Source organism: Pholcus phalangioides, unplaced genomic scaffold, assembly GCF_987345545.1.
Source record: "Pholcus phalangioides strain wild (caught in Gottingen) unplaced genomic scaffold, Ppha-v1.0 ptg000008l_1, whole genome shotgun sequence".
Lineage (NCBI taxonomy): Eukaryota > Metazoa > Arthropoda > Arachnida > Araneae > Pholcidae > Pholcus > Pholcus phalangioides.
The window spans coordinates 3808080-3832516 of NW_028301601.1; the positions used below are offsets into that span (position 1 = coordinate 3808080).

The window sequence follows — 24437 nt, forward strand, 5'->3', positions numbered from 1 at the left end:
AATCTAGTATAAATATAATTGATATCTCCTAAGCAATTTTGAAAATCTATTGGAGTACAAGCTGGGCCTTAACTAGGATTTTTGCTGCCATCAATTTAAAATTTGAAAATTTTAATATGGTTTTCTTGTTTCTACCTAAAATTTGCCCCCCCCCCAATTTAAAGTTTGCCACCCGGGGCAGTTGCCCCCCCCCCACCCCCGAGTTCTGGCCCCAAGTACAATGCATGATATATAAAACACATGAATAGTCTTTTTCTTCTTAATTTAATTGATTTCATTAGTACTGTTTAAATTTATGCTAATGATTTTCATTCAAAGTTGCCAGCATTTATAGAGTAAATTAAAAAACAACTAATATTTATGAATTTTACTCTTCATCAATCAACATGATTTTGCTCTAGAGAGTTCATGCTTTTAAAACAGTGCAGATTTCTGCTTTTACCCTGACCACAACAACTGTTTTATCACCAACTTTTACCAAATCATCCAAAAATAACAAAAAAAATTAACACTTAGTAATTTGAAAAATATATTCCACGCAGTTTTCACGGAAATGCATAGAAATTAAGAAAACATTGGAGGGGGGGGGCTGAAAGTTGCCAGTTGTCTCCCGTTTGTACAGGACTCAAGCCCTTATGCAGAAAGAAGGGGATGACGAGCTGCATTGTACATTCATTATTTATTAGGGGTGTTCAGCCCCCTCCCCCCCCCCCCATAAAATTTACTGTGAGGGCTCAAACAGCCTCAGTTCCTAAGTTTCGGCATCTATGATCTACAGTGTATGTTTCAAGCAAAGTATGTAATAGCAAAGGTAAAAGATATTTAGAAGAGAACGGGCAAAAAATCTGGGATAACAAAACTATGTTATACCCACAGTGTATGCTACATCCAGAGTATGTTATAAGTAGGTACTCGACTGTATTTATAAATACTTTTAAATTTATACTTGTTTTGTCCAACTAAGAACAAAGGTACATCAACCTATAAGTGTCTCTTCTTACATGTATAATGCCAGTCACAAAATACAAATAATTGCTTTAACGTTCCTAGTTTAAGAGGTCTTAGTTACTTAACAATACCTTAATCTCTCAAGCAATACGACTTCATAAAACCATAGGACTTCATTTCTGACTAAGATCAGACCCAATATAAACAATGCCAACAACTGGCTGCTTTACGAAAATTGCACGCGATCTCTTCTACAATATTGAGAAATGTATAAATTATTATTTTTTTTAATACTCAGTGATTTTCTAACAAAATAGTTAAAAAGGTAAGTTTTCAGCGCTGGAATAGCAACTTTTTTTCAGTTTACTTTCAAAGACGATCTCCTAAATGGCAAAACAACATTTTTGTCTTGCCAAAATATCTGAGCAACTTATAAAAGTGCATTAAAGGCAAAGAATGTTTCTTTTTTCAAGCACTTTTAGTTTGCACCGCAAAAAAATTTGAAAATTAAAAAATATATAATTTCTGCCATTACTATGAAAATCGCACTTGATTTGGTCTGTGGAAGTTCAAATGTTATTTCAAAGTATGTTTTACACACTCGTGCATAACTTGTGAATATTTCTGAATAAACAACCAGAGAGCAAATTAGTAAAAACGATGCACGCCAGTTTGTTCAATACATTTTCCACATGCTCACATACAAAACATCCCAATGGTGATTCGCCAAACGAGCAGAATCACCCTCATTTGTACAACAAATGATTGAAAATACAGATTCGAATGTCTTACAAAAGAACGTCCATACATCACCTGCTGATGCACAACTCTGTAGTCTTTTTATCTTCTTTCACGATTCAGTTTTCATCACAAACACACATACACAAGTACACAAATGGAACATTCAAACACTTTGAGCTCCTTTTTTAGTAGTATTTTATAAACAAATGAGAGAAAAACCAAGGAAAATGGGGAAAAAATCTCTCAAGCCATGTGTTATCACGTTGTAAGCAAGGCTTTTTTTTTTCATTTGGATATAGGAGGGCTTAAGGTTTAATTTTGTTAATTATTCAACCAAATCGCTCCTTGACTAGCAACATGAGCTTCTTTTTGCCTTTGTACGCTGACTTCATATTGTCGACAAGTTGGGCAAATTGAATGTGGCCGTCCTGAGCCAATAGGAACGTCTCCCTTGCTTTGCTAAGGAACTCAATGAAGTCACCATAATGACGTGGACTTATGTGCGTCAGGCGAGAGTGAGTCGTATTAACATAAGCGGATATTGCAGCCTCCAGCAACTGTCGCAAAGGGGGTTTGTCCAATGATAAGGGCTTTATACACCGGCGCTTTGCGTCCAGGGTAGCGATTCCCGGGGCTGCCATTGAACAGCGCCTCAGGATATCGGACAGTACTGTGGCACACTGAACGTTCTTCACCAGGAGTGGGACGAGATTAGTAAGTTCTGATTTACCTAGAGAATGCGCTAGCGCACACGCCCAGTGTATATCATTTATGGCAGGGTGATTGTCCTGGTTGTAGGCTAAGTGCACGCCTTTCATCGCGAGTACGGCTAGTTTGTAGGCACGGTGAGGGTAGCCTCGGTGCTCCATGTACCGTGCTACTGTGAAGAGTTGTGAAGACGTCATGACGTTTGTCGTGGCTGCATCCACAACTATTTGGTATGCCGCCTCAAATGCAAAGGGTTCACTTTCACAAAGGGTCAATGCATTGAGAGCACAGTTTGGGGGATCCTTCGAGGCACACTGTAATGCAAGAGTACGAGCACAGCTGGACAGTTCATCTTGCTGACGGAAGTCCAAGTTCAGGCGCATGACTGTTGCATGAGACATCACTGTTGTAGCAACTGGACCTGTACGATAAAAACGCATTAAAAAAATTGAAATCAAAATATGAGATTTTTTTCACTTATGAATGAAATATTCGGCTTCAACAAGGTCTGAAACATGGTTTTGCCACCTGTCTTCGTTCCAATCAGGGAACTCATATTAATAATGAATAGACCATCTACATATCATAATTAGGAGGAATCGTCCCCAAAATAATATCATATGCATTTGGTGTTTTGATAGATGCTTCAGAAACAAGTTAATTGAGGCAGCAAAATTTAGAAGATTGATGCAATCTATGATAATTAGCGAAGTCATTACGTTACAATATTCAACACAGGACGAATGGAAAATCTAGTCTTACCTGTAGCTTCAGTAGGGGAAAATAACTGATACCAGTTCTGGATAATAGAAATAAGAGCCTCGAGGCCAAGTTCAGTTGCACAAGTTACTAGCCAACGCACCATTTCTCGCCGCCGCCAGTTTAGCGAAGATAACGTCATCCTCATGACCTGCATTGCAAAGCAAGTAAAAAAAAAAATTATGTTTCATGCAATGAACTTGGCCGCTGTAAACTGTTGAGACCACCATAATTATATTACACATGCAGTTAAACCTCCCAATATTGGCCACTAATGGGACTGTGAAAATGTGCCCGTTATTGGGAATGACCATTTTATTTCTGAAAAAAACCAACTAAAATTTGTGATTTATGTAACTGATAATGTAACAGACATATAAATGATAATCTGTTCTGTAATTGATTGTGATAACTGTATAATGAATTATATTAGAAAGTATGATTATAATTTCTAATATAATCCATTATACAGTGGATTGACACTGTGATATCATAATAATTGATTAATCGACAGGACCACAACTAGAGGGTATCCAGGTGGGTCTGGTGCCCTGGGCACTGGACCAGAAAAGGTGCAAATTTCATCTTTTAAAATCTCCTTCAACATTATAAGGGGAAAACCAAAACATGCTTGCCCCAGCTGACCAAGCATCTAGTTGCTGCCCTGCTAATCAATCTACAGCGCTATTTTGGCATACTAAAATTTAGGCTTGCAATTCTGAGGTAGAATACAACAGAAATAACTGGGCAAGAAAAACTGGTATGGACCAATACAGTGAACCTGCAACCCCCGATTAGTTCTTTATTCCCACCCATGATCAACTTGATCCTACATGCTCAACTCATGATGTCCAGGTCAAATGGGACCTTTTGTGTCATCTAATGTGGCAACGATCTCAAACCTAATGTTATAGAAATGAACCAAGTGGCACATTCTAACATCAGATCAGTGACCTGCAGCACATTCTAACATCAGATAAGTGACCTGCAGCACATTTGAACATCACTTAAGTGGCTCTCACCACAACTATAGATCACTTAAATTGCTTTTTCCCCTCTCCACTGTCTTCAATGTATCCATCTAGCATTTATACCCACGAAAAGAAAAGAAAGCATACAATTTCCCCCACCCCACAGAGTTTGAGGGGAAAAAATCCCTTGAAAATCAGCTCGAAAAGTATTTTTCCTAATAGCGTTACTCTTATTTACTTTCCGACTCAATGTCCAGTGACCTTTGTTTGTAAATCGTTATTTGGAGGTTACCTGTAATGTTAAGTCTATGGGATGTATTTGGTTCCAACAAAATGCGGCAGTTGTTCAGAGGTGGCCGTTAGGAGGTTTTACTGTACCACAGTCAAATCTTGATAAGTTGAAAGTACAGTGGCAAGCAAAAAAAAAAATTAATTATGATTCGATTCAACTTATCGGATTCGATTTCAGAATGGTAAAAATAAATGTTTATTAAAATAACAGAACTATTTATGAATTTTTGCATTAGTAGAACATGCAAAACTATTGGACATAAAGAAAAGATAATATAATCAGAATAACTTATCATATTTAATTATTGAATGGGAAGGTTTAAAATAAAATAGAGGTACATACTGTACAGGGTGTTTCAAAAGAATCATCCAATTTAAAAAAATCATAACTATTCAGCTTTTAATACATTTTGATCAAATAATGTATAGGTTAGAAAGAGGGAAATCTCAAATTTCAAGCAGTTGCCGACATGTAGTGCTAACACTTTTCCTTCAGCCGCCACTTCGGTATTTGTCAAGATGGCAACTGCGCAACAGAAATCGTTTTGTGTTCTAAGCTTCACGAAGTGTGAGTCTGTAACAACTGTTCATCGTGCTTTCCATCGACAATACCCTGGTGTTGAACTTCCTACTGCTCAAAGCATTAGGCGATGGTATAAACAATTCCAAGACATGGATCATCTTGTGTAAAGGTAAATTCCCTGGCTGTCCCCGCATGTCAAGCAAAAATGTGGAGTGCATCTGACAGAGTTTCACACGTAGTCCACAGAAATCTACTTGCAGTGGATGCAAACATGCTTAAAAAAGTTTGGGAAGAATTTGACTAACATATAGACATATCCCATGATTCCCAAGGTGAACCTATTGAGCACCTTTAATTTGGTTTGTGAAAAACTTTAGCCATGCAATATAAAACTAATCTTAAGTGTCTATGTGTTCAATATTTTCCGTAATATACGCATTTTGAATCGGGTGATTCTTTTTGAAACACCCTGTATTATGGAAACAGATGCATACATGATACTCGTATAAATGAAATGAATTATGAATAAAGAGGATACAAGATTTTCCGTGAAAAAAAGCAGTGATTTTTTACTTTTCTCTCTTTTTTTGTTCTGCTTTCATGAGAAAATGATTAACTTTTAGCAAGTAGACAAATGAATTTGCTAAATACTGAATTTTAGTACGAAACGCTATTTTTAAATTTGTCATTCCCAAAAAGTTTGACTTGAAGGAAGAAAAATTAGAGCTAAGGGAATCTTTTTTTAAAATTTATTGCACATAGTACAGTCAACGCTGCTTGCTAGAATCACAGATAATGTTGTCATTTGGGTATTGTTATCACTTTTGCACAGAATGGAACAGACCAATATCATAACATGGGAAAAATTTGTTTATAGTTATCAGATAATGTTATTTTTTGCCATTGAAAGTTCTTTTTGAGCATTTTGAAGCTAAGGTTTAACCAAATTTGTTTTTTTCCCCTTTGAGTTATTGTTATCACGCAACAAGACTAGGAGACTAGAAGGTGATCTCTCTTGCGTTGACAAAGATTTCCATACTTAATGTCATAATCAATACGCAATATTTTCTGTGATCTATGCACATGTGGAGCTGCTTTTGCAATAGCCTTCCAATTGTGAAGGCAAACATATGACAAAAAAAAAAAAAGTGCTTTCCTTCAGTTCTCGATCAGTTTATTTCAGTTGACTAGATTCAAATTTCTTTTTCTGAGAGATTTTCAAGGAATCCATGAAACATATTGTACATTAACAAAAATACCATACTTTAAGGTATATGGCAGTTCCATTCTAATGCCTCACAATGGCTGAATAACAAAATCACAAGATTTTAGCTCGGAGGAAAAAAAACTGTCCCATTTTTGAACAGAATAAGGGGGGAAAATTGAAAGTTTTGCAACCAACTACGTGGGAAAGAAAAACAGTTGTCCCATTTTACCAATATGAGTTTACCAAACGGGAATGTATGGTTACACACTTTGAGACTGGACATTTTTTGGATATAATAATCATTCAGTTATTATCATCAAAATCCCCTGCATCCTGATGTGATCACATTAAGCGACGTGGACTGTATTTGGTTTGCAAAAAAAAACAAACAAAGAAATGTATTCACTTGAAGTCCTAGCTGAAAAGCAGCGTCCAACAAAGTAGGATGCCTAGCACCGCCATCTGGTGGCACTGCTATGCGAAATGCATCTTGCGCTAACTTGAAAAGCTGAGAAGAACTGTGAATGTTTCGCTGAGCTGATTTCAGCACTGTCTGCAGCTTAACAACATCACCTGCAAATTATAAAAGAACAAAGAGTAAGTCACTCACACCACTTACATAGCATTCATATCCCATACGCAGGTGATTTAAACGGATCACATATATTCTGTGGCTCTTACTTTTAGCTGCTGAAAGCATTGTAGAAGCTAATGTACATTGTTGGACCTCTATGTGACCAAGTGTGAACCACCTCGGATATCTGCTAAGTAATGAGGGATTCACCGTTGGATTCACAACAAGCTCTTCTGAATCTTCATGCTCTTCTAAAATAGGCAACCTTAAAAAAATTAGGGAAAATAGTAATTAATAATTATGGTAAGTTTGAGTAAGTGTAAACATAAAAAAACTGCAGATTCCCTCCCAAGTTCATTCTCTTGCGCACAAAAGCTAATATGAACAGCCCAATTCTGAGGGCTTTCCTTCTACGTTTTTAAAGGCTGAGATTTCACTATAAAAGTTTGATAAAAGATCTTTTAAAAAACTTAAAAACCACCAATAAGCTTGTTCAAGTATAACCAATAGGCTTATCAGTTGTTTGCAGTAAGAGGAATGGCCCTGATTTATGTGTTACAGCCAATGTTTGATGTCTAGTTACTCTGTGATCTGGCCAGTTTTAGTTAGCTATAGATGCTTCACAATAATTACAAGGCTATTACATTTCTTTCTCGTCTTTTGAAATTACAAATCTCATGCATAAAATTCATGAAGTAGCAGCGAAAATCATGTTTACAGAAAACCGTAAAGTTGTCCCAATAGTAATGGTATTATGTCATGAATCAAAATCTACTATTAAAGACCAATTAACACTAGAGTGGTGGAAGCAGTTACTTTGACATCAGATTACACTCAAACGGTTTATCTCAGGTTGTTGAAATTTCATTATTTCCCCCCCCCCTCCTAATGTTAAGGCTATTAAATTCCTAAAATATGAATGTTCTAGGCCTCTCGGGTTTAGTGGTAAAATGAAGTTCTATCTAGAATGATGGTAGCGGCCATTTTGACTACTATAATAATATTTAAGTAACATGATTGTGCAAGACATACTGAAATGAACTGTCTTCATATGTGAACATTAATATTGAGGAAACAGATGTACTATCATGGTGCTTGTATTTTTCCAGAACCCATTTTGTACCATTCAAAGGTACAGTTTTGGAGAAGGTTGTCATCGTACATTATTCAATTCATTTAGCATTTCTGTGGATTATTTTTACTGAATTGCATTTTGCAGTGTTGCATGATGTAAATCTTAATTTTTCATGATTTTACCCATAAAAAGGACAGATAACGATAATTTTTTCTCCTTCACACTTGCAAATCTTCAAAATTGTTTTTTTGTTGCGGTTAATGTGTCTTTTCTGCATTTAATTACTGCCTCACTGGCACTTTCATTATCTGACAAGAATTTATCAAGTAAGGTGATTAGGGCCTTGTCATTGCCCTAACGTTGACTTAACACATTTAAATTCACCATCATGTGAACCAAAATGTGAAAGTCTACTTACAGTTTCTTGTAATGTCTCGTGAAATAATCCAAATTGCCACTGAGCTACTGAAATTTACACAATTCATAGAAGTTGCTGGGACTCCTACAACGAAGGACCACGCTCAAGCTCACTACCATGAATTCAAACACACACTGTTTTAAAACTCAACATTTAATTCTAAGAAGGGTGATTTATGCATTTCACATTTTTTTTCAAATTCAAATCTAATTTATTCCAATTTATGCAGGGGAATTACGAGACAACCTCCCACATTGAGTGTTGTCAACATATGCACACACGTTTCTTCCTAGAGAAACATAATAATAATAAAAAGGAAAAAACGAAAGTTGACATCAACTCCATCTTGCGTCAAAAGCAGGAGATACAAAGTTAGCCATTTCCACACACAATAAATTCACTGTAGAGGGGCTCTCACCAAATATCTCAGACAAGGGTCCTCATTGGATGTGGGGAGCCATTATTTCACTACTTATCATGCTTTGGACTGAGCAAAAAAATAATTCTACAGCAAATCCAGGTCTTGAGTACCATGCACACATAAAATTGAAATCGTTGACAAAGTAAATTTCTGTCAGAAAATATGAAATTGTATTACTCTACTAATTAGTGTATTGATGTTTTTAATGAAATTGATTCATTCAGTGCAAAATGCAATCTTCATCAAAAACTCTCTTATGTACGTATTTTACATTGCTCAGGATTTGGCAGCAATTCACGGTTTTTCATTCCACATATGCAATCTCTTCACAAAATTTTTAATCATACTTTACTTCAAACCTTGTCAGTGGACTGCCAAATGAAAATGAAGCTACAAATTAAGAGCTGAAAAAAATCTATCAAACCTCTTTTTAAAGCAACAAAAGACAGGATTAGTCTTTGTCATAACAAGCCCTTTTGTCAAAACTTCCAAAAAACTAGCGCATGATCAAGGATTTATTGCAAAAAAATATGTCAGAGACTGAATAGATACTGTTTTAAAAAAAAAAATTATGTTGATTTTTTTCATATTGCGATCAAAATGACCATTTCTGTCATTCTAGGTAGTTCAAAATTCCAATTTTTCTAATGTTAACAAATGTTGAAAACTTCCCTGAACTTACCTCATAGCTCTCAAGCCAACGCTATAGGCCAAATCTGCATCGTATGGCAATAAAGCTGTGAAGAGATATTTGGCAAAAGTATGCATTGGAACACTTTCTGGGTGTATGCCACAACCAAGGCCACTAAATGGTCCACCTAGAAGCAATGACAAATGAATATGTGGAAAAGAATGAGTCTACAGTCAATAGGTTTAATCTTCATCTTAATTGCAAATGAAGAATCGCGACAGCTTTTCAATGAACTTCAATCAAAATACATTGTTCTTCACTTCTTAAAATTTAAAATCTACCCTCATCTAGTTTCAACCTTACCTTCTATCAGAAGCATCGCCTGTTTCCTCAGCACAGAGACTAATGTACCATCAAGGTCTATGTCATGCAGCTTCTGTATGAGGCGGTCTTCATGCTTGCAGGCTTTCTCTTGAGCATATAATCCCTGAGGCATGCAACGTTGCTGCCCGAGACCTATCAGTGCTGCTTCTACAGCAAGAGACAAGTATGTCTCACTGCGATCCCTGCTACTTGGAACAACAACATGGTGATATCTCGGCTTCTCTCTCGGTACAGCAGCTCCATCGTCAGCAGAGGTGCCCGGTGCTGTTGTATCTATAAGCAAGACGAGTCAAAATATATAAGATAATAAGTATTAATGCACCAAAGTGTACACAAATACAATATCTATGAAAAATCAAACACAGATTCGGTGTATCCAGAATCACACGCACCATAGAACTGTTCAAATGACTTGTTCTCAGGAACTAAGGAAGACTCTGCAAGCGTATCGAACAACGTGCCAACAGGATCGAGCGGGTGGCCAATCCAGCCCTCATTATTGGAGTGTATAGGATTACTGGTGATACCAGAACTTGAGCAAGGTGCCACTGTTAAAACATAAGGTTTTTAAATGGCTTTATTATTACAAATATTTGCTTCATAACTTGAAAGCATCAATTCGATGCAATTGATAACCAAATGATCACATGTTAAATAGCCCAATTTCTAATTCTCAATAAAATTTGAGAGAAACAGACCTCCTCTGTCCTGTTCGGCTTGCCAACGACACTGCCATTCTCTCTGTTGCCGTTTCATTGTCCTCACTATGGCCACAGCTAGACGCAATGCCTCCTTCTGGAAACCATGAGAACGCAGGGCTTCCACCCTTGCACAGGCAGTTGGGATATGCTCTGTCAAATATGAGCAAAATCAATATGAATTCATATATTACACATTTAAATATTAATTATATGCATGTTATTATATATTCCGACAGTGTAAAATCAGCGAATGATAGCTCAAAGAAACTCACCAGGCCACAAAGGGTAGCCTTGAGAATTGAAGGCCCCTGGAGTGGGTATATCTGAATAATGGCAGTTTAGACTGTCATTATTCAGGATGAACTGCAAGTGGAGGTCATCCCAACTGAGATTGCAAGCTTCGAGTGCCCTATGGAATATGGTTCTCAACTGTGGGGGTGCAGTTGGTCTGTGATGACTGGCAGCTAATGGCCTATCTCGATCTATGTAAAAAAAATTAACTCCATGTAAACTTATGTTATTTCACAAACTTACTAGGCAAGTGTTTATGAACTTATACACAATCAAAAGTAATGCTGAACAAAAGCAAAACTACCATTAGCTTCATCGTCAGATGAATCTGAGGATGAACTCTCATCTACGATTGGACGACGGCCACCATTGTTCCCTCGGGTAGGACGAAAGTCAGCATCTTCAAGAGGACATACATGCATGCTGGCCCATCGCTCCAAGAAGCTCCTCCAGTACATTCTTTCTGCTGCTGTACAATGTGGGTTCAAGACTATGCACACCCACAATGCACCTGAGAGAAGAGAGAAATAAGGTTTTTTTTGTATTGTTCTTAGTGATGGGATAAATCAAATACCCATTTTCAAGATAAAGAAGAAAAAAATATGATTTCTCTTAATAAAGTTACAATTCAATGCAAATGAATCAAGAAATAAAACTAACCCAGCTGGTCCCATAACTGTCTACACTTGTCGGTCATTGGTGTACCCTGAGAATGCCAAATGACCAGCCGTGGGTCTGCTAGGAACTGTTCAGTAATCAGCCTCAACATCCGGCCTCCATTCGAGTCTTTGACTCGCAACATCTCTTTCACCTTTGAAATATTTCAAAGACAATAAAATTATCAAATAGATCAAAAAAAGTTTTTAGAAATTAACAATCACATAGTAAATACTATTTCTGACCTCATTTGAATATAGCAGCACTTCCTCAAAATAAAATATTAACATGGGTGCGTTGTTAGAATAAGTGACAATACTGAAAAACAATGCATATTTTCATAGCTAAAGCACAAAAGGTGTGCATTAGGTTCGAGTAAGTACCACATTTCAAGATACAGAAGGTGATAGCCTTAAAGCTAGAAACTGAAGGAGCAAAATGTTCTTTCATTGCTAATACCTTAGAGAAAAGACAATTGAGCTGTTTGTTGGCGGTATAGTATGTTCCCTGAGAAAGATATGTTCGCACTTGTTCACCCACTTGCTCTTCATCCAGATGCCAGCTGTGCTCTTCTTCTGCAGGAGCACCCGCAGTTGGATCAGGTGCACCTAAAAAATTCCAGCAAAACAGTTGAATGGAAGCATTTGATTAGAAAAAAAAAGTTCTTTAAAAACTGATTATTAATCTTCTGAAAACACATATGCTGTAATGCATTTTAAAAACATGTAAGATTCTCTGCATGATCATTTGTTTTCCAAAAACAGTCATTTTCTCAGTTTCAGTTCATATTTTGGAATCTTACGATTTTTGGGAATTTTTCAATGCATATTCTGGCATTTTTTAACGTGTACAATCCGGACTCTATTGATAAATGATACTTTATTTATATAATAATGTGTAACATTTTTCAAACATAAAACTGGAGATAATTTAAGCAAAAAAAAAAATAATTGCAAAAAAAGACATACCTGCAATTTTATTGATGAGCGACCTCGTCTGAAGAATCTCATCAGCCAGCCTCTGTGCCGTTGGTAAAACCTCTGTATGGTGTTCAGATATAAGGTACTGCACCAACTTTTGCAGCTGCTGCCTGTCCAACTGCAGCAGGGTTTCTACACAAGAAATAAAAAATGAATTATAATGCATGGTAATTACAGTGATACCTTGACTTACCAGGGGTCCAGACTTTTTTTTTTATAGGGTCCCATTTTTATGAAAATTTTCTTTGTTTTTGTAAAATGATCATTCATTTTGTGAAAAATAAGTAATTTTGTTTGAAGCCAATTAATCTAGTTCATTTATTGCAAAAGAAATGCCAAATTTATTGTTTTATTAATATGTATTTTGTAAAGGGTTAATTTTTCAGATCCGAAATTTTGTGAAAGGTCTGGAAAATGGATAAAAATTTGGAGCTGGGCAGGTACTTGTTGACACAAGTAATTCATTCCAGGACTGATGATGTAAAAAAGTCAGGGTTAACTTTACTGATGGTAATGCCCTACCTGCCTCAGTAGAACAAAAATAAGTATGAAGATTTCATTGATTCTTTCCTATCTATTCATATTTTTTACGTGACTCTTTGGGAAAAATTTACTAATGGACAACTAAGAATACAATGTAAAAAGCCTTTGTTGTTCAAAATGCATGTAATTGAGGAAAAACTCATTTTTTATAGGACATGATGACATAAATGCAGGGTGGCATAATTTGAGGAGAGGTTTAGGAATTGCTGGAGATTTTACCACAAAAATTCTCCAACACCAAAGCTACTCAGACTAAATGAACAGTACAAGAATGACTACAAAAATCAAAAAGAGTAAAGTCTATTGTCTTATTCCATAGAGCAGAGGTTCTCAAAATTAGTCCTCGCCCCCCCCCCCCCCCCGGGTTCACAAGAGGTTTCTCAGCTAAGGATGTTTCGGAAAAAATCAGAATGAAAATATAGCAAGCAGCTATGCAAGTGGTTCTAAAATTTTTGTCACCCACGGATCCCTAGTCCAATACACATGGTTCATCTACAGCTTCCTAGAATAGTTTAAATGATATTTTCCCATATAAAAGAACCACTTCATAGCATAAATAGGCACACAAATCAATGTCTCCAGCTTGCTGCGATGCCCCTGTGAAAGATTGATGATGCTTTAGCAGCCCAAGACGCACTTTGAGAAACACTGAGCTATGGCATAGGGTATGGCAAAAGGTAGGGTTCCAAGAAATACTAGGCTGACCTATTTGATATTGAGTCCACGTAGTGTGGCACTGCTTACTGTTATCATTATCCATACACAAATTTCTTTGATAAAATACTTTATAGACAGTACCTCAGGGGGCCCTTGGTTCCCACTGTTTTTGACTAAGAGATCCTTGAATAAATGCTAATTGAAAAACACTGCCACTTAACACAAATGTATCATTTCACAGTCTTTGATCATAAGAAAATATATATTAGAAAAAAATTATACAATAGCGTTGAACATGCATCTACTGATATTTTATGAAGAGGAAAATATAAAATTCCAACATGAAACACAAAAATATTTTGAAATTTCCTTACCTGAAATAGGAACCCTGAGCCTGACACTGTCAGCATTTCGAATTCTATATAATGCTAAAGCGACTACATGCTGACACCAGAAAATATCTTTTGTGTCACAGGTACAGGTCACAGAAGTTATTTTACACCTGGAAATGGTTGGAAAAAGTAAAACATTTTAGTGTGTATTCATTATCTGGGACAAAAACTGTTAATGTATCACACGATACTAACAACTGGTGTTCAACTGTCAGAAAAATAAAAGCATAGTATATTATATTTATCATTTTTAAATGTTGCATATCACTTCATAAATGCAATATTTAATACTCTTTGAATGCTCAGGTGTCACTTCTTTAACACTCACATCAGGACTTGACAAATCCCAAGCTGCCACAGAGACTAGAAAACCAGCATTAGAGCCTAAAATTTTCTATATGCGATAGCTACATTGGAGTCTGAGGATGATACAAAATTTTCAGATTTCATTACATTACGACTTCAAAATGGGAAAAAATTCAGAAGTTCTGGAAGAGTAGAAAAAAAATTATTTAGGACTATGTCTGAGCGAAAACCATGCTTGGCTCCTAAGGAATATTTGGCTGGCACCTAAATATTTTTTTGATTTTTCAAGCCCTTGACTTGCATATTATTTGCTAATGCTTACACATAACTTCTTGAGAGAGACAGAATGCTTACACATAACTTATTGGAAGTTCAGATGACACTTCTTGAATGCTTGTATGCCACTTCTTAAACTTACGTGCCACTCCTTAAGCACTTACTTGGCCACCTTCTAAATGCTCACCTGTTTCTCCTTGAATACTTATGTGTCACTTTTTAACCACTTATAATTTACAAATACTTACTCATAACTTCTAGAATGCTAGTATGCTCTTTATTACACTTACATATCATTTCTTGAATGCTTACACATCACTTTTTAAACACTTACATGCCACCTTCTAAATGCTCAAATGTCATGTTTTGAACACTTCATTCGCAAATGTTTACGTGCCACCTTTCAAGTCATCGTTTCCCAAAAATTTTCTTTAAAACTGCTCCCCCCCCCCCTTCTAAAAAAAAAATGTTTCTCATCACCCTTCTTTCTGAGCAATCCCATAGGATCCTATATACATATACATTATCTGTATCAATTATTCCTTCCCCTGGGTATGTGTTATTACCACTGGCGCATGCAAAAGGGGAGGTTGGGGTTCTAACCCCCCCCCCCCACCCCCTAAAGCTGAGATTATAGTGTTATTTTGCAGGAAAAAATGAAACCCCCCCCCCCAAAAAAATTGTTTATCTACACTTTGTAAAATCGAAAAAATTTAATCACACATATGATTTATACGGTGGGTCTCAAAAGTGTTTTGATTCAAACAAACAAGAAACCATTTTTGCAATAAAACCTGTGCCTTGTGTATTTTTCAGAAGGTAATGAGGATCGACACTTTTAACAGAGATGCATCCCCACTCTTGCCTTCATGTTTAACAGTAAAGTAAAACCTGTATAATACCTTAATAATTTTTTTTTATAATTCACCTTACAACTACATATTAAAACCTTTAGTACCTCATATGTTTATTAGATATTATCTATTTGTATCGCGGATTGTTTATCTTGTCAGTAGGAAGATTGACATAATTCTCCTCTTTCCCTTGCCTTTCTATAATTAAGTAATAACAATTTTTCTTTTGCTTGGAAGACAACCAATAGGGTCCACGATGCTCAGCCGACATTTTGTATGTGATATATTTACGTTCAGCCCGTGTTTTGAATTATATTCATCAGGTGTTTCACCTGGTGGACATTTCAAGAACGTCTCTGCGTGCATTTTGATTGTTCTACATATTTATCTCATCTCTATTCTATTTGATGTCATCTTTGATTGTAGTGAAAGAAAAGTACTTTTTACATGTCCTCGAGAATATTAAACATGGTTCCAAAAACTTGTGAACTGTCTTGAAACGCCAAAATCACTTGCCAATTGAGCTTGACTTCACCCTTACTTAAAGTTTTAATTAGCTTTGCCAAAAAAAAAAAAAAAAATCTTACAGAAAACTTCTTATGTTTGTGTTCATTATGTGCTCTACATAATTCTACTGTATATTCATATTAAATCAGAATCAATTCTATGTTTGATTAAATTACACACTTATCAAAACACTTTCGATCTGCCCGAAAAACGAAAATTAGACAATAAAAGCTCACTAACCCCAAACAAACAAATTTCAGCTACACGTGTCAACAAATATCTTCCTTCTGCTTTGCGTATGTCAAAGTCAGGGCAGTGCAAGCAAATCAGCTTTCTTTCAAACCGAGCAGAACTCAGGTATATCGCCGTCTATGGGCAATTTACTACCTAGTGAGTTGTGCCGGAAGTGTAACCGTGTGTGTACCTAACAGTCTGAATGCATATGTAGTGGATGTAGTGTTGTGTTTGATTTTTCAGCACTGTCATCTATATTTCAGAAGGAGATTGAGTGATGGGTTATGATTGAATTACATTTGTACTGTTTGTAGGTCTGTTGCTCTCTGTGGCGAGACTTTTTAAAGGGGAGATTGGCTCACATTCATGCCTTGAAGTTGGGAACAACATAAAACCAACTTCAACCGACCACCACTATGGCGACGGTGGGGTTTGAACCCGGGTCCTCACGATGCGAGTCCGTCACTATGACCACCTTAGCGGCAAAAAAGCAAATCAGCTGGTTCTACAAGCATTATTACATTTGTCAAAAGACTTTTGAGCACTACTGCTGTACATGCATTATATAATTAGTGCATACATATATATTTGAATTATATGAATTACCTATCGAATGTAATGGACACACGACACCTCCTGTCAGCTTCTGTGTAACCTGAATGTGAGCTGCTGCTAGAAGACTTTATCGCTACAACCCCACTTAGGTGGAAACCTGAAATAAAATGAAAAATATTTGAATGTTTCAAGCCTGAAAATGCAGCGTTCACAACAAAAATAAATAAAAAATATTAATGATAAATCCAATGTCTATACAATTACTAATTCATGATCAGGATAATTTGTAAAAAGACAGTGCTCACCCGCAAGACGAATCAGCTTCCACAAATAATGCACATTTTATCATTTTTAATTTTGTTAATTCCCCAAAATTGTAGTGGGGAGGAGAATGTTAGGGACAGGTTCCCCTGCTCCTAAGAATTGCAAGAAAACAACAGCTGCTAGTGCTCGTGGCCAGAGAGTAGGAAATATTTTAGACCTGTGGGTGCTTGGATAGAGTTTATGTAGAGGATTTTGATTCCTGAATTAATACTGGTGGCATGGCCTCCGCAAGGGTGGATCGGACAAGACTCCAGCCCAGGGGCATTTTTTTGTTTTTTCACACTACAATTCACAATGAAGGTGCCCCTATCAAAAATCTCAGCCTGGAGGTCTTCATGCAGGATGTGGGGGGCATGACTGGGGTGCTCATCACTATGCTATGAAATTTAGATGGTGCTCAAGCACTACTAGCTCTGACACCACTGATTATAAGCAACTTTTTTTTTTTACCAGTTAAAAGTCCTTCATTCTTTTGAAATTGCAAGCTACAATAACACCTATATTGTAATTAGTATAATCCTATATACTTATGATATTCTGTGCAAGGGAGAGCCCCCCCCCCCCCCTCAGGAAAGGGTTTCTTAGTCTTAATACAGTATATATAAAAGTAAGATACATTCCAGGCCCCAGGGTTAGAGCCCTTTGAACATCCCCATGTGTGGCGTATGACTTTATCTTGTCTATGAATGCCAATCTTTGATGAATCTTCAAGCAAGGCTGTGTTAACATATGGGTCTACACAGGCACAGCCCAGGGGTAATCAGGTGCATGAGGAGCTTCTGTAATAAATGAGATATTATATAATGATTTCCGAAAGTATATATGTAAATTGGAAGAGGGGTACTTGAAGTCAGGTTGGGAGTTAGTGTTTGTTGTCAGGTTTACACTGCTTTGCCGGGGAGTCCCATGATGCTGTTAAGATGTCTTCAAGTTCTGCACATTTTCTGTATACACCAAATGAATGAGAGACCAAATCGACTTTACAAGAGCTTCAAAAATGTTCTAAATGGTAATAAAGAACAGTTTGGCAACAATAATTTCTGGTTTCCACAATAGGGACTTTTTTGAATGTGTGTGCTCTATTTCAAAAACAATGAGTGTTTCACCAATGCTGAGACATATTAGCCCCTCCACAGTTACTTCTCAAATAGTACTTCAAGTATGGAGAAAAACTAGGATGGCCATAACAGAATCATGCCCTTTCCTCCTCGGACAAGGCGCTGTTTTGAGAGCTCACTTATCTGGTTGGAATCGTGTGACCTATCATTCTCGCTCGATGATGAGATTGAAAATGAACAGCATGTGATATGAAACTATATTTTTTTATTTCTATGCTGCATACCAGTGTGAATTTCAAGTGCCAAAATACCAGTAACTATATTTTTTATTTATTTTTTTGTGTTTACAGGAACAATCTGGCGGCAAACTTGAAAACAAATTAACCAGTATTTTGGCACATAAAATTTTCACCGATATGTAGCACAAGAATAAAAGATAGTATCATAAAAACGTTTCGTTCGTTTTCATGCTGCATACTGGTTTGAAACTACAACTAACTTCACTTAAGAAATTATACCAGATAGTTTAGTTCTGATTTGAAAGGTGGCAGCATAGATCCAATATTTCTGTGATGGATATTTTTCCCGATATTTCTGTGGGGAAGAAAAATGTGCATAAGTATTTTCTACAATTTTTTGATCAATCGCAGAATTTTTATCCCTTTCGGACACTATTTTCTGTATGATAGTGAAAAATATATTTTTGTGTTTTCATGCTAAGAAGTCTTTTTTTCCAGTCTCCTTCCATGAGTACCATTAGGATACACTATTTCGCTGGACGTGAGATTTTCCTTTTTCCAGAACAGCCCAATCACAGTATGTGACAGCCTATGACCGTATTGGGCTGCTAAATATTAGGACCGTGAAAATAGAATCAAAATATGTTGACATTTCTGGATTTTTTACATGCTTCTGTCATAGAGGGCGATATATTTGGCCCAGCCCCCCTGGCAGCAAACTTTTTTCATGCTCCCCAGGCACAATTTCCACATTTTGACATGAGAAAGTAAAGCATTTTTCCACGCTCAATGATTTTGAGGGCGCCAAAAACTTAAACATCTCGCTTATAACGTTCCCTCTTAGAACGATTATACCGCTCTTGGTAGGCATTATTTTCTTGGTCTCCAAACTTTTATTATTACTCACTGAGATTTCAAGCTTAAAACGTTTTTTTATGACGTGAAAACGTTATAAGTGGGATTCATTGTATACTCACTGATCAATCAAACTCCTCTGACCCTATTCGCACAGCCTCCCACCCTCCTTAAATCTAGATATGCCCTGGTCTCCCCATATCCAAATCGCACCCTGCACCTCCCTGAGGCACTAAGTGTCTGAGGGAGCCTATGCGTTACGACAGCCTTGTGCAGATAGACCTGCAGTGTTTCTCAAAGCGTGTGTCGCGTCTCCAAGGGGCGTCGCGGCGAGCTAGAGATATTGATTTGTGTGTCTATGTATGCTTTGAAGTGGTTCTTTTATAAGTGCGCGTGTGGAAAAAAATCTAAATTATTCTAGGGAGCTGCACGTTACAAAAGTTTGAGCATCGCTGGTCTATATTATTTCAATAATTACTGATTGTTCTTCAGTATATGCAGAGGTGTATTGTTAAAAATGATTGTTTAATTCATAAAAATAATCTCTGATTTCGTGCTCCAATTATAATTGGAGCACGAAATCATAAGATTATTTTTCGTGAACATTTAACAGAGCTACAGCGCGATGTGCCATCCAATCACGAGATAATTAAAAATGTACCGACACAATCCTGATCGATGGAACAATCCCCAGATGATCGATCGGGATAGGAATTGAATAATTAAAATTCAATTAAAAATGCCGTTTAACTAATTAATCAATAACACGTTACCGAGAAAAAGAAATAGGAAAAATTAATTGTTGTAAACGAGTTTGTGTGTTATATAGCAACAGTGAAAGTTGTCCAAGAACATTTAAAAAAAAAAGTGATAACCTTGTGACCTCCATTTCCAAAAAAAAAAAAAGCCAAGAAACTGTTACGGCAGGTGCCGCAATCTACGTGGGTTTAGTAAAATCGCATGGGTGTGGATGACCTTGCCTCCGAGGGCTTTTCCCCGTCCTCTCTTACCGCGAGGCAACCATAAAAAAACACCGGTGACGTAAGGCTCCTCGCCACAGCCGGCAACTCTTCGCTCCACACGAGATCGATCCCTCGCCAAAGATAAATTTGCATAACGCAATATCGTCTCTACAATAGTCAATGGCCATGTCCAAGCACCCTGAGATGGTAACTGATTTGTTGAACGTGGATTTTTGGCCATAATGATTTCCAAAACAAAAAAAAATGTAACAATAATTCTTAACCATTCATCTGTGTGTTTTCAGTCGGCCCCGCTTAAATGGATATCCAAGGTTCCAGCACACAATATCCGATTAAGAGGGGAACAATTAAATTTCTGTTTGACACCGATCGTTTATTGGAAACTGGTGAAGGAGCAACATTGATAAAGCACTTTGAACCAGAGGATATAATCCGAAAAAGCGGGTTATTAGTTCATCCGATGCCCGATTAAGCGGGGCCGACTGCATGTAGTACTACATATTGTTTCTCACTACAACAATTGCATCAATTGAAAATATTTTATACTAGCTATAATACCCAACGCTGCCCGGGTTTTCTTCAATTACTGGGAGGATTGAAAAAGTGACAAACCATTATAAAAGGAATAAACTATTAGAAGTGACAAACTATTGTAAAGGCGTATGCATTTCTGAAAGGAATGCTAGGGAATCACGGTAACCAAACTAAATATTCCGAAAGTGATTGAGTGATTGCTGGGGCACAGAAACCATTGTTGCGCGACAGTTTTTTTGCCTATTTCGGGCATTTGCCCAGGTATGACAAACTTTTAAAGTAGCATATCATTCAAGTCGGGTCCCATTTGCAAAATTTGTGACGACGATCGATCAAAAACTGTAGATTTGTATATAGAAAGATTTACACAGAGAGACAATCAATTTTATATATAGATTTTGAAGCATTTACAATAATGTTATGCTATCTGCACGACACTGAGATCGAAAAGAAGAAAATCATAAATATTTCTAAATTAATTATGTATGATATAATGTCATTTTTTTTCCTCACAAAATAAATTTACATTAAAAAGTTGGCGTAGTTTGATGAAATTGGTCGTTGCACCTCAGCAAAACCAAATTCCAAAAAAATCCAATACTAGAAAAGGGTTTATTACAAGTGTTTTCCCAAAGTGTGGGCGAAATTACCCCTGGATGGAACGTATCAAGGGAGCGGTAGAAGCCACGGTTAAAACAAGGGGTTCTTTAAGTTGAGATAGTGAGAAGGGAATTAATAAGACAAATAATTTTAGACAGGTTCATTGGAAAATCCTTGGCAACTACAGGATGCGAGCCCTAGGAAGTACAATTTCGAAAAATTCCCGGGAGTGATACAGCACAGTAGGCCCCACTTAAACCGATATCCACGGTTTCAGCACACAATACTCGATTAATATCGGTATTCGATTATGCGGGGGAACATAACACATATGGGCTTGTAAACTGATGAAGGATCAACATTAATGAAGCTTCTAGAACAAATTAAAAATTGAAATTATACTGAATTACAACGATCACAATATCCAAGATTTTAATATTGCGAAAACTAGTGAACAGGGAACCAAAATGAAATAAAATAATGCATATACTGAAGATAAACTTAGATACTTCAAGGTCAGTATCCCCTCAAGTCTAGTTTTCTGAGTCTTAATCGGCAACATATTTGCCATAATTACCAAATGTTTTACCCAATAAACATATCATGTACATTGTGCATAATGGTTGGTATGTACTAACAGTTGTCGGGTGGACATTGTTTGTATGGGAAGAATTTGTGTTTTGGAATATTTTATCCGTCTAAACAAGGCAGGGCCGTAATTAGGATTTTTCCGCCCGGGTGCCCCCCCCCCCCCAGTTCCAACCCTGAATCGGAATATCCGTTTACCCGTCGCAAGTGGGCCTGAATTTAGGAGAAGTTGAAACATCCAGTAATCATTTCTCACAAGAATTTTAATCACAGCTGACAGGGAACTAGACCATGTGGTCTCATTCACTAAATTCACTATTGAGGTGGACCTATACCCATCCAGACCCAGGGCCTTGAACGTCACAACACAAAAACCGACCGCGACTCATTGCATTTTTAACACGACATTATAAAATGGCGCAGATGATTCGTACATATGGTTTAGCATTATCAGAAATTCTGTACACGTACTTTTCTTCACACACAAAAATGCCATGTTTTCCTTTCCAATTATGGCGGAGCCGAATTCGTGTTCGATTACGGGGACAGAAATATACCGGGCCATACAGAAGAGAAAAAATAAATAAGTAAAAATAGGCGTCTCTCTCTCTCTCTCTCTCTCTCAGGGGATGCATCACAGCATAGCACCGCCGGTATGCAGCAGCATTATAGGATGAGAAATATAAGTAGAAAAAAAGAGAGGAAAAAAATATTTCTTTTCCTCTCCTGGAGCTGCTGCTGGCCAAGGTGAGTGGCTAGCCATGGAAAAAATAATAATAATAAAAATACAAATAAATATAAAAGAACGCCAAGGGCCGAAAGAAAAAAAGCCAAGAAAATATGTGAAAATGAAAAGAAAAATTCCCATGGGAGGGTGGAGCATCTGAGTGTGGGCCTTTTTCTCATGCGCGCCGCGCAGCACCAAACAACACAAGAGAGAAGCCTCTCTTTTTTGCCATCTACCATGTTGGTATTCGCTAACAATACCAGCAAGAGAGGAGTATGCAGCAGCAACGAGAGGTAAAGAGACATTTTTTTTTTTTTCTGGAAAAAAAAACAAAAAAAAACACCTCACACGCATGTCTGCATATTCACAATGCGGAGTGGAGTTGAGGGAGGCAGCGACTGACTGAGCACTCTCTGGGAATATCCCGGCGTAAAGTTCCAGGACTTGCGGGGCGGCGGAAAGAAGAGATGATGACTTAGCTGGGGATTTTCCTTGAATAAATAAAAAAAAATATATATTTCTAAAATATTGATTTTTTTTCATCATACAACCAACGCGCACCCCCCCCCCCACCCCTAAAAGGCGACTGTTAGCCGCTAGTTCCCCGTCTGCGTATGATGACAATGACTGGTATGGGAGAGACAAGAGAATTTTTTGTTTTGTTTTTTGTATTTCGTCGTTCCCGGGCGAAATATTGCTTTTGGCTTTCGGCCAAGGGTATGGTCACTTTTTAAATTTTTTGCTGGTGGGAATTTAATGTATCACCATCAATTTATCAACTGGTCGTGCGAGTTTATAAGGATCGGTCTGGACGATGCGAGGCAAAGGGACAGCAAATTTATAGATTTTTTCCCTGCGTTTTTTTTCCCCCCACGAAGAAGGAATTTCAATTTTTTTTTTTTTTTAGAAATATATGATTTGATTATAAGATCTGAAGATAAATTGGCTTAATATGTGCGTGGGCGAAGATAAATATTTTATGAAAAATGGAGTTTTCAGCAGATATCCGGTGATAAATGGAGTAATATAATTTTGTGTGCTCAGTATTTTACCGAGTTTCTCGTAAAGTCGTAAACTGTTAGAAAATTTAAAAAAATTTAACTGGTCTATTTGAATGCTGTTTGCGAAAAAGCTATTCTCACGAAAGGGGGATTTTTTTTTAAATTTAGTAGAAAAAAGTAGTTCAAAATTCTGTCGATGGATGGCGCTGCAAGAAAGCAAATCGGTCCAATAAAATACAGAGGGTACGATTAATAGCTCATTTCTACTACTATTGAAGTGAATGCATGAACAAACGTACATGCATTTCGTACACAGTCCTATAAGGAATTTCTAATGAATCGATACATGCATGGCCCTAAGGCGTCTTAAGGCATGGGTTCACCCGGGCACGGCCCGGGGGCCTTAAGAGAAAAGGGGCCTCACAAAAATGAGATCAGCTTGAAATTTTCGAGAATTCGCCTGGTAGGGCCTCAGAAAAATCATTTGGCCCGGGGGCCCACGATGCTCTTAAGACGGCCCTGCCCTAAGGTAATTATAAAGGTTAGAGTTGTGGTTGTTTCGTGTTTTCACTGGTGCTATCATCTTCAACAATATTTCTTTTTTCTATTCAAACTTTTGGAAGTACGAAGGGTCCCCGGGCAAAGTGATTGTTCTGGGGACCTACGTGGCAGATTCTCGATAATTACAACCAAATCTCATATTTGTGTGGCTGCTAATGAGTAAAGACGGCATTAAGACCACCCTATCCCTGACAGGGGCTAGAGCTGTTTAATTAGGTGACGTCCCCTTTTTTTTTTAATTTGAGAAAATATCTCACTTGTACATAAAATAATCACGCCCATAAATAATTCTACGATACCGTAAGTTCTATTACAGAAGCATATTCTTCACGTGATGCACATTAATGCTACAGATGTATATCG

At 37.2% G+C, this 24437-nt stretch overlaps 1 protein-coding gene across 1 annotated transcript in view; it reads right to left on the minus strand.

Moving 5' to 3' along the window:
• Nucleotides 1-1942: 1942 nt before the first annotated feature.
• LOC149083510 (zinc finger SWIM domain-containing protein 6-like) overlaps nucleotides 1943-24437 on the minus strand; it is an 87557-nt gene continuing 65062 nt past the window's right edge. The window contains exons 2-16 of the mRNA XM_089234026.1: nucleotides 16656-16761; nucleotides 13855-13982; nucleotides 12269-12412; nucleotides 11760-11908; nucleotides 11304-11454; nucleotides 10948-11154; nucleotides 10625-10834; nucleotides 10350-10502; nucleotides 10044-10199; nucleotides 9631-9924; nucleotides 9319-9454; nucleotides 6830-6987; nucleotides 6555-6721; nucleotides 3160-3307; nucleotides 1943-2818 (exon numbers count right to left, since the gene is read on the minus strand). Of these exons, the coding sequence (XP_089090152.1) occupies nucleotides 2019-2818; nucleotides 3160-3307; nucleotides 6555-6721; nucleotides 6830-6987; nucleotides 9319-9454; nucleotides 9631-9924; nucleotides 10044-10199; nucleotides 10350-10502; nucleotides 10625-10834; nucleotides 10948-11154; nucleotides 11304-11454; nucleotides 11760-11908; nucleotides 12269-12412; nucleotides 13855-13982; nucleotides 16656-16761 (3107 nt within the window). The 3' untranslated portion in view covers nucleotides 1943-2018. The remainder of the gene's footprint in view (nucleotides 2819-3159; nucleotides 3308-6554; nucleotides 6722-6829; nucleotides 6988-9318; nucleotides 9455-9630; nucleotides 9925-10043; nucleotides 10200-10349; nucleotides 10503-10624; nucleotides 10835-10947; nucleotides 11155-11303; nucleotides 11455-11759; nucleotides 11909-12268; nucleotides 12413-13854; nucleotides 13983-16655; nucleotides 16762-24437) is intronic.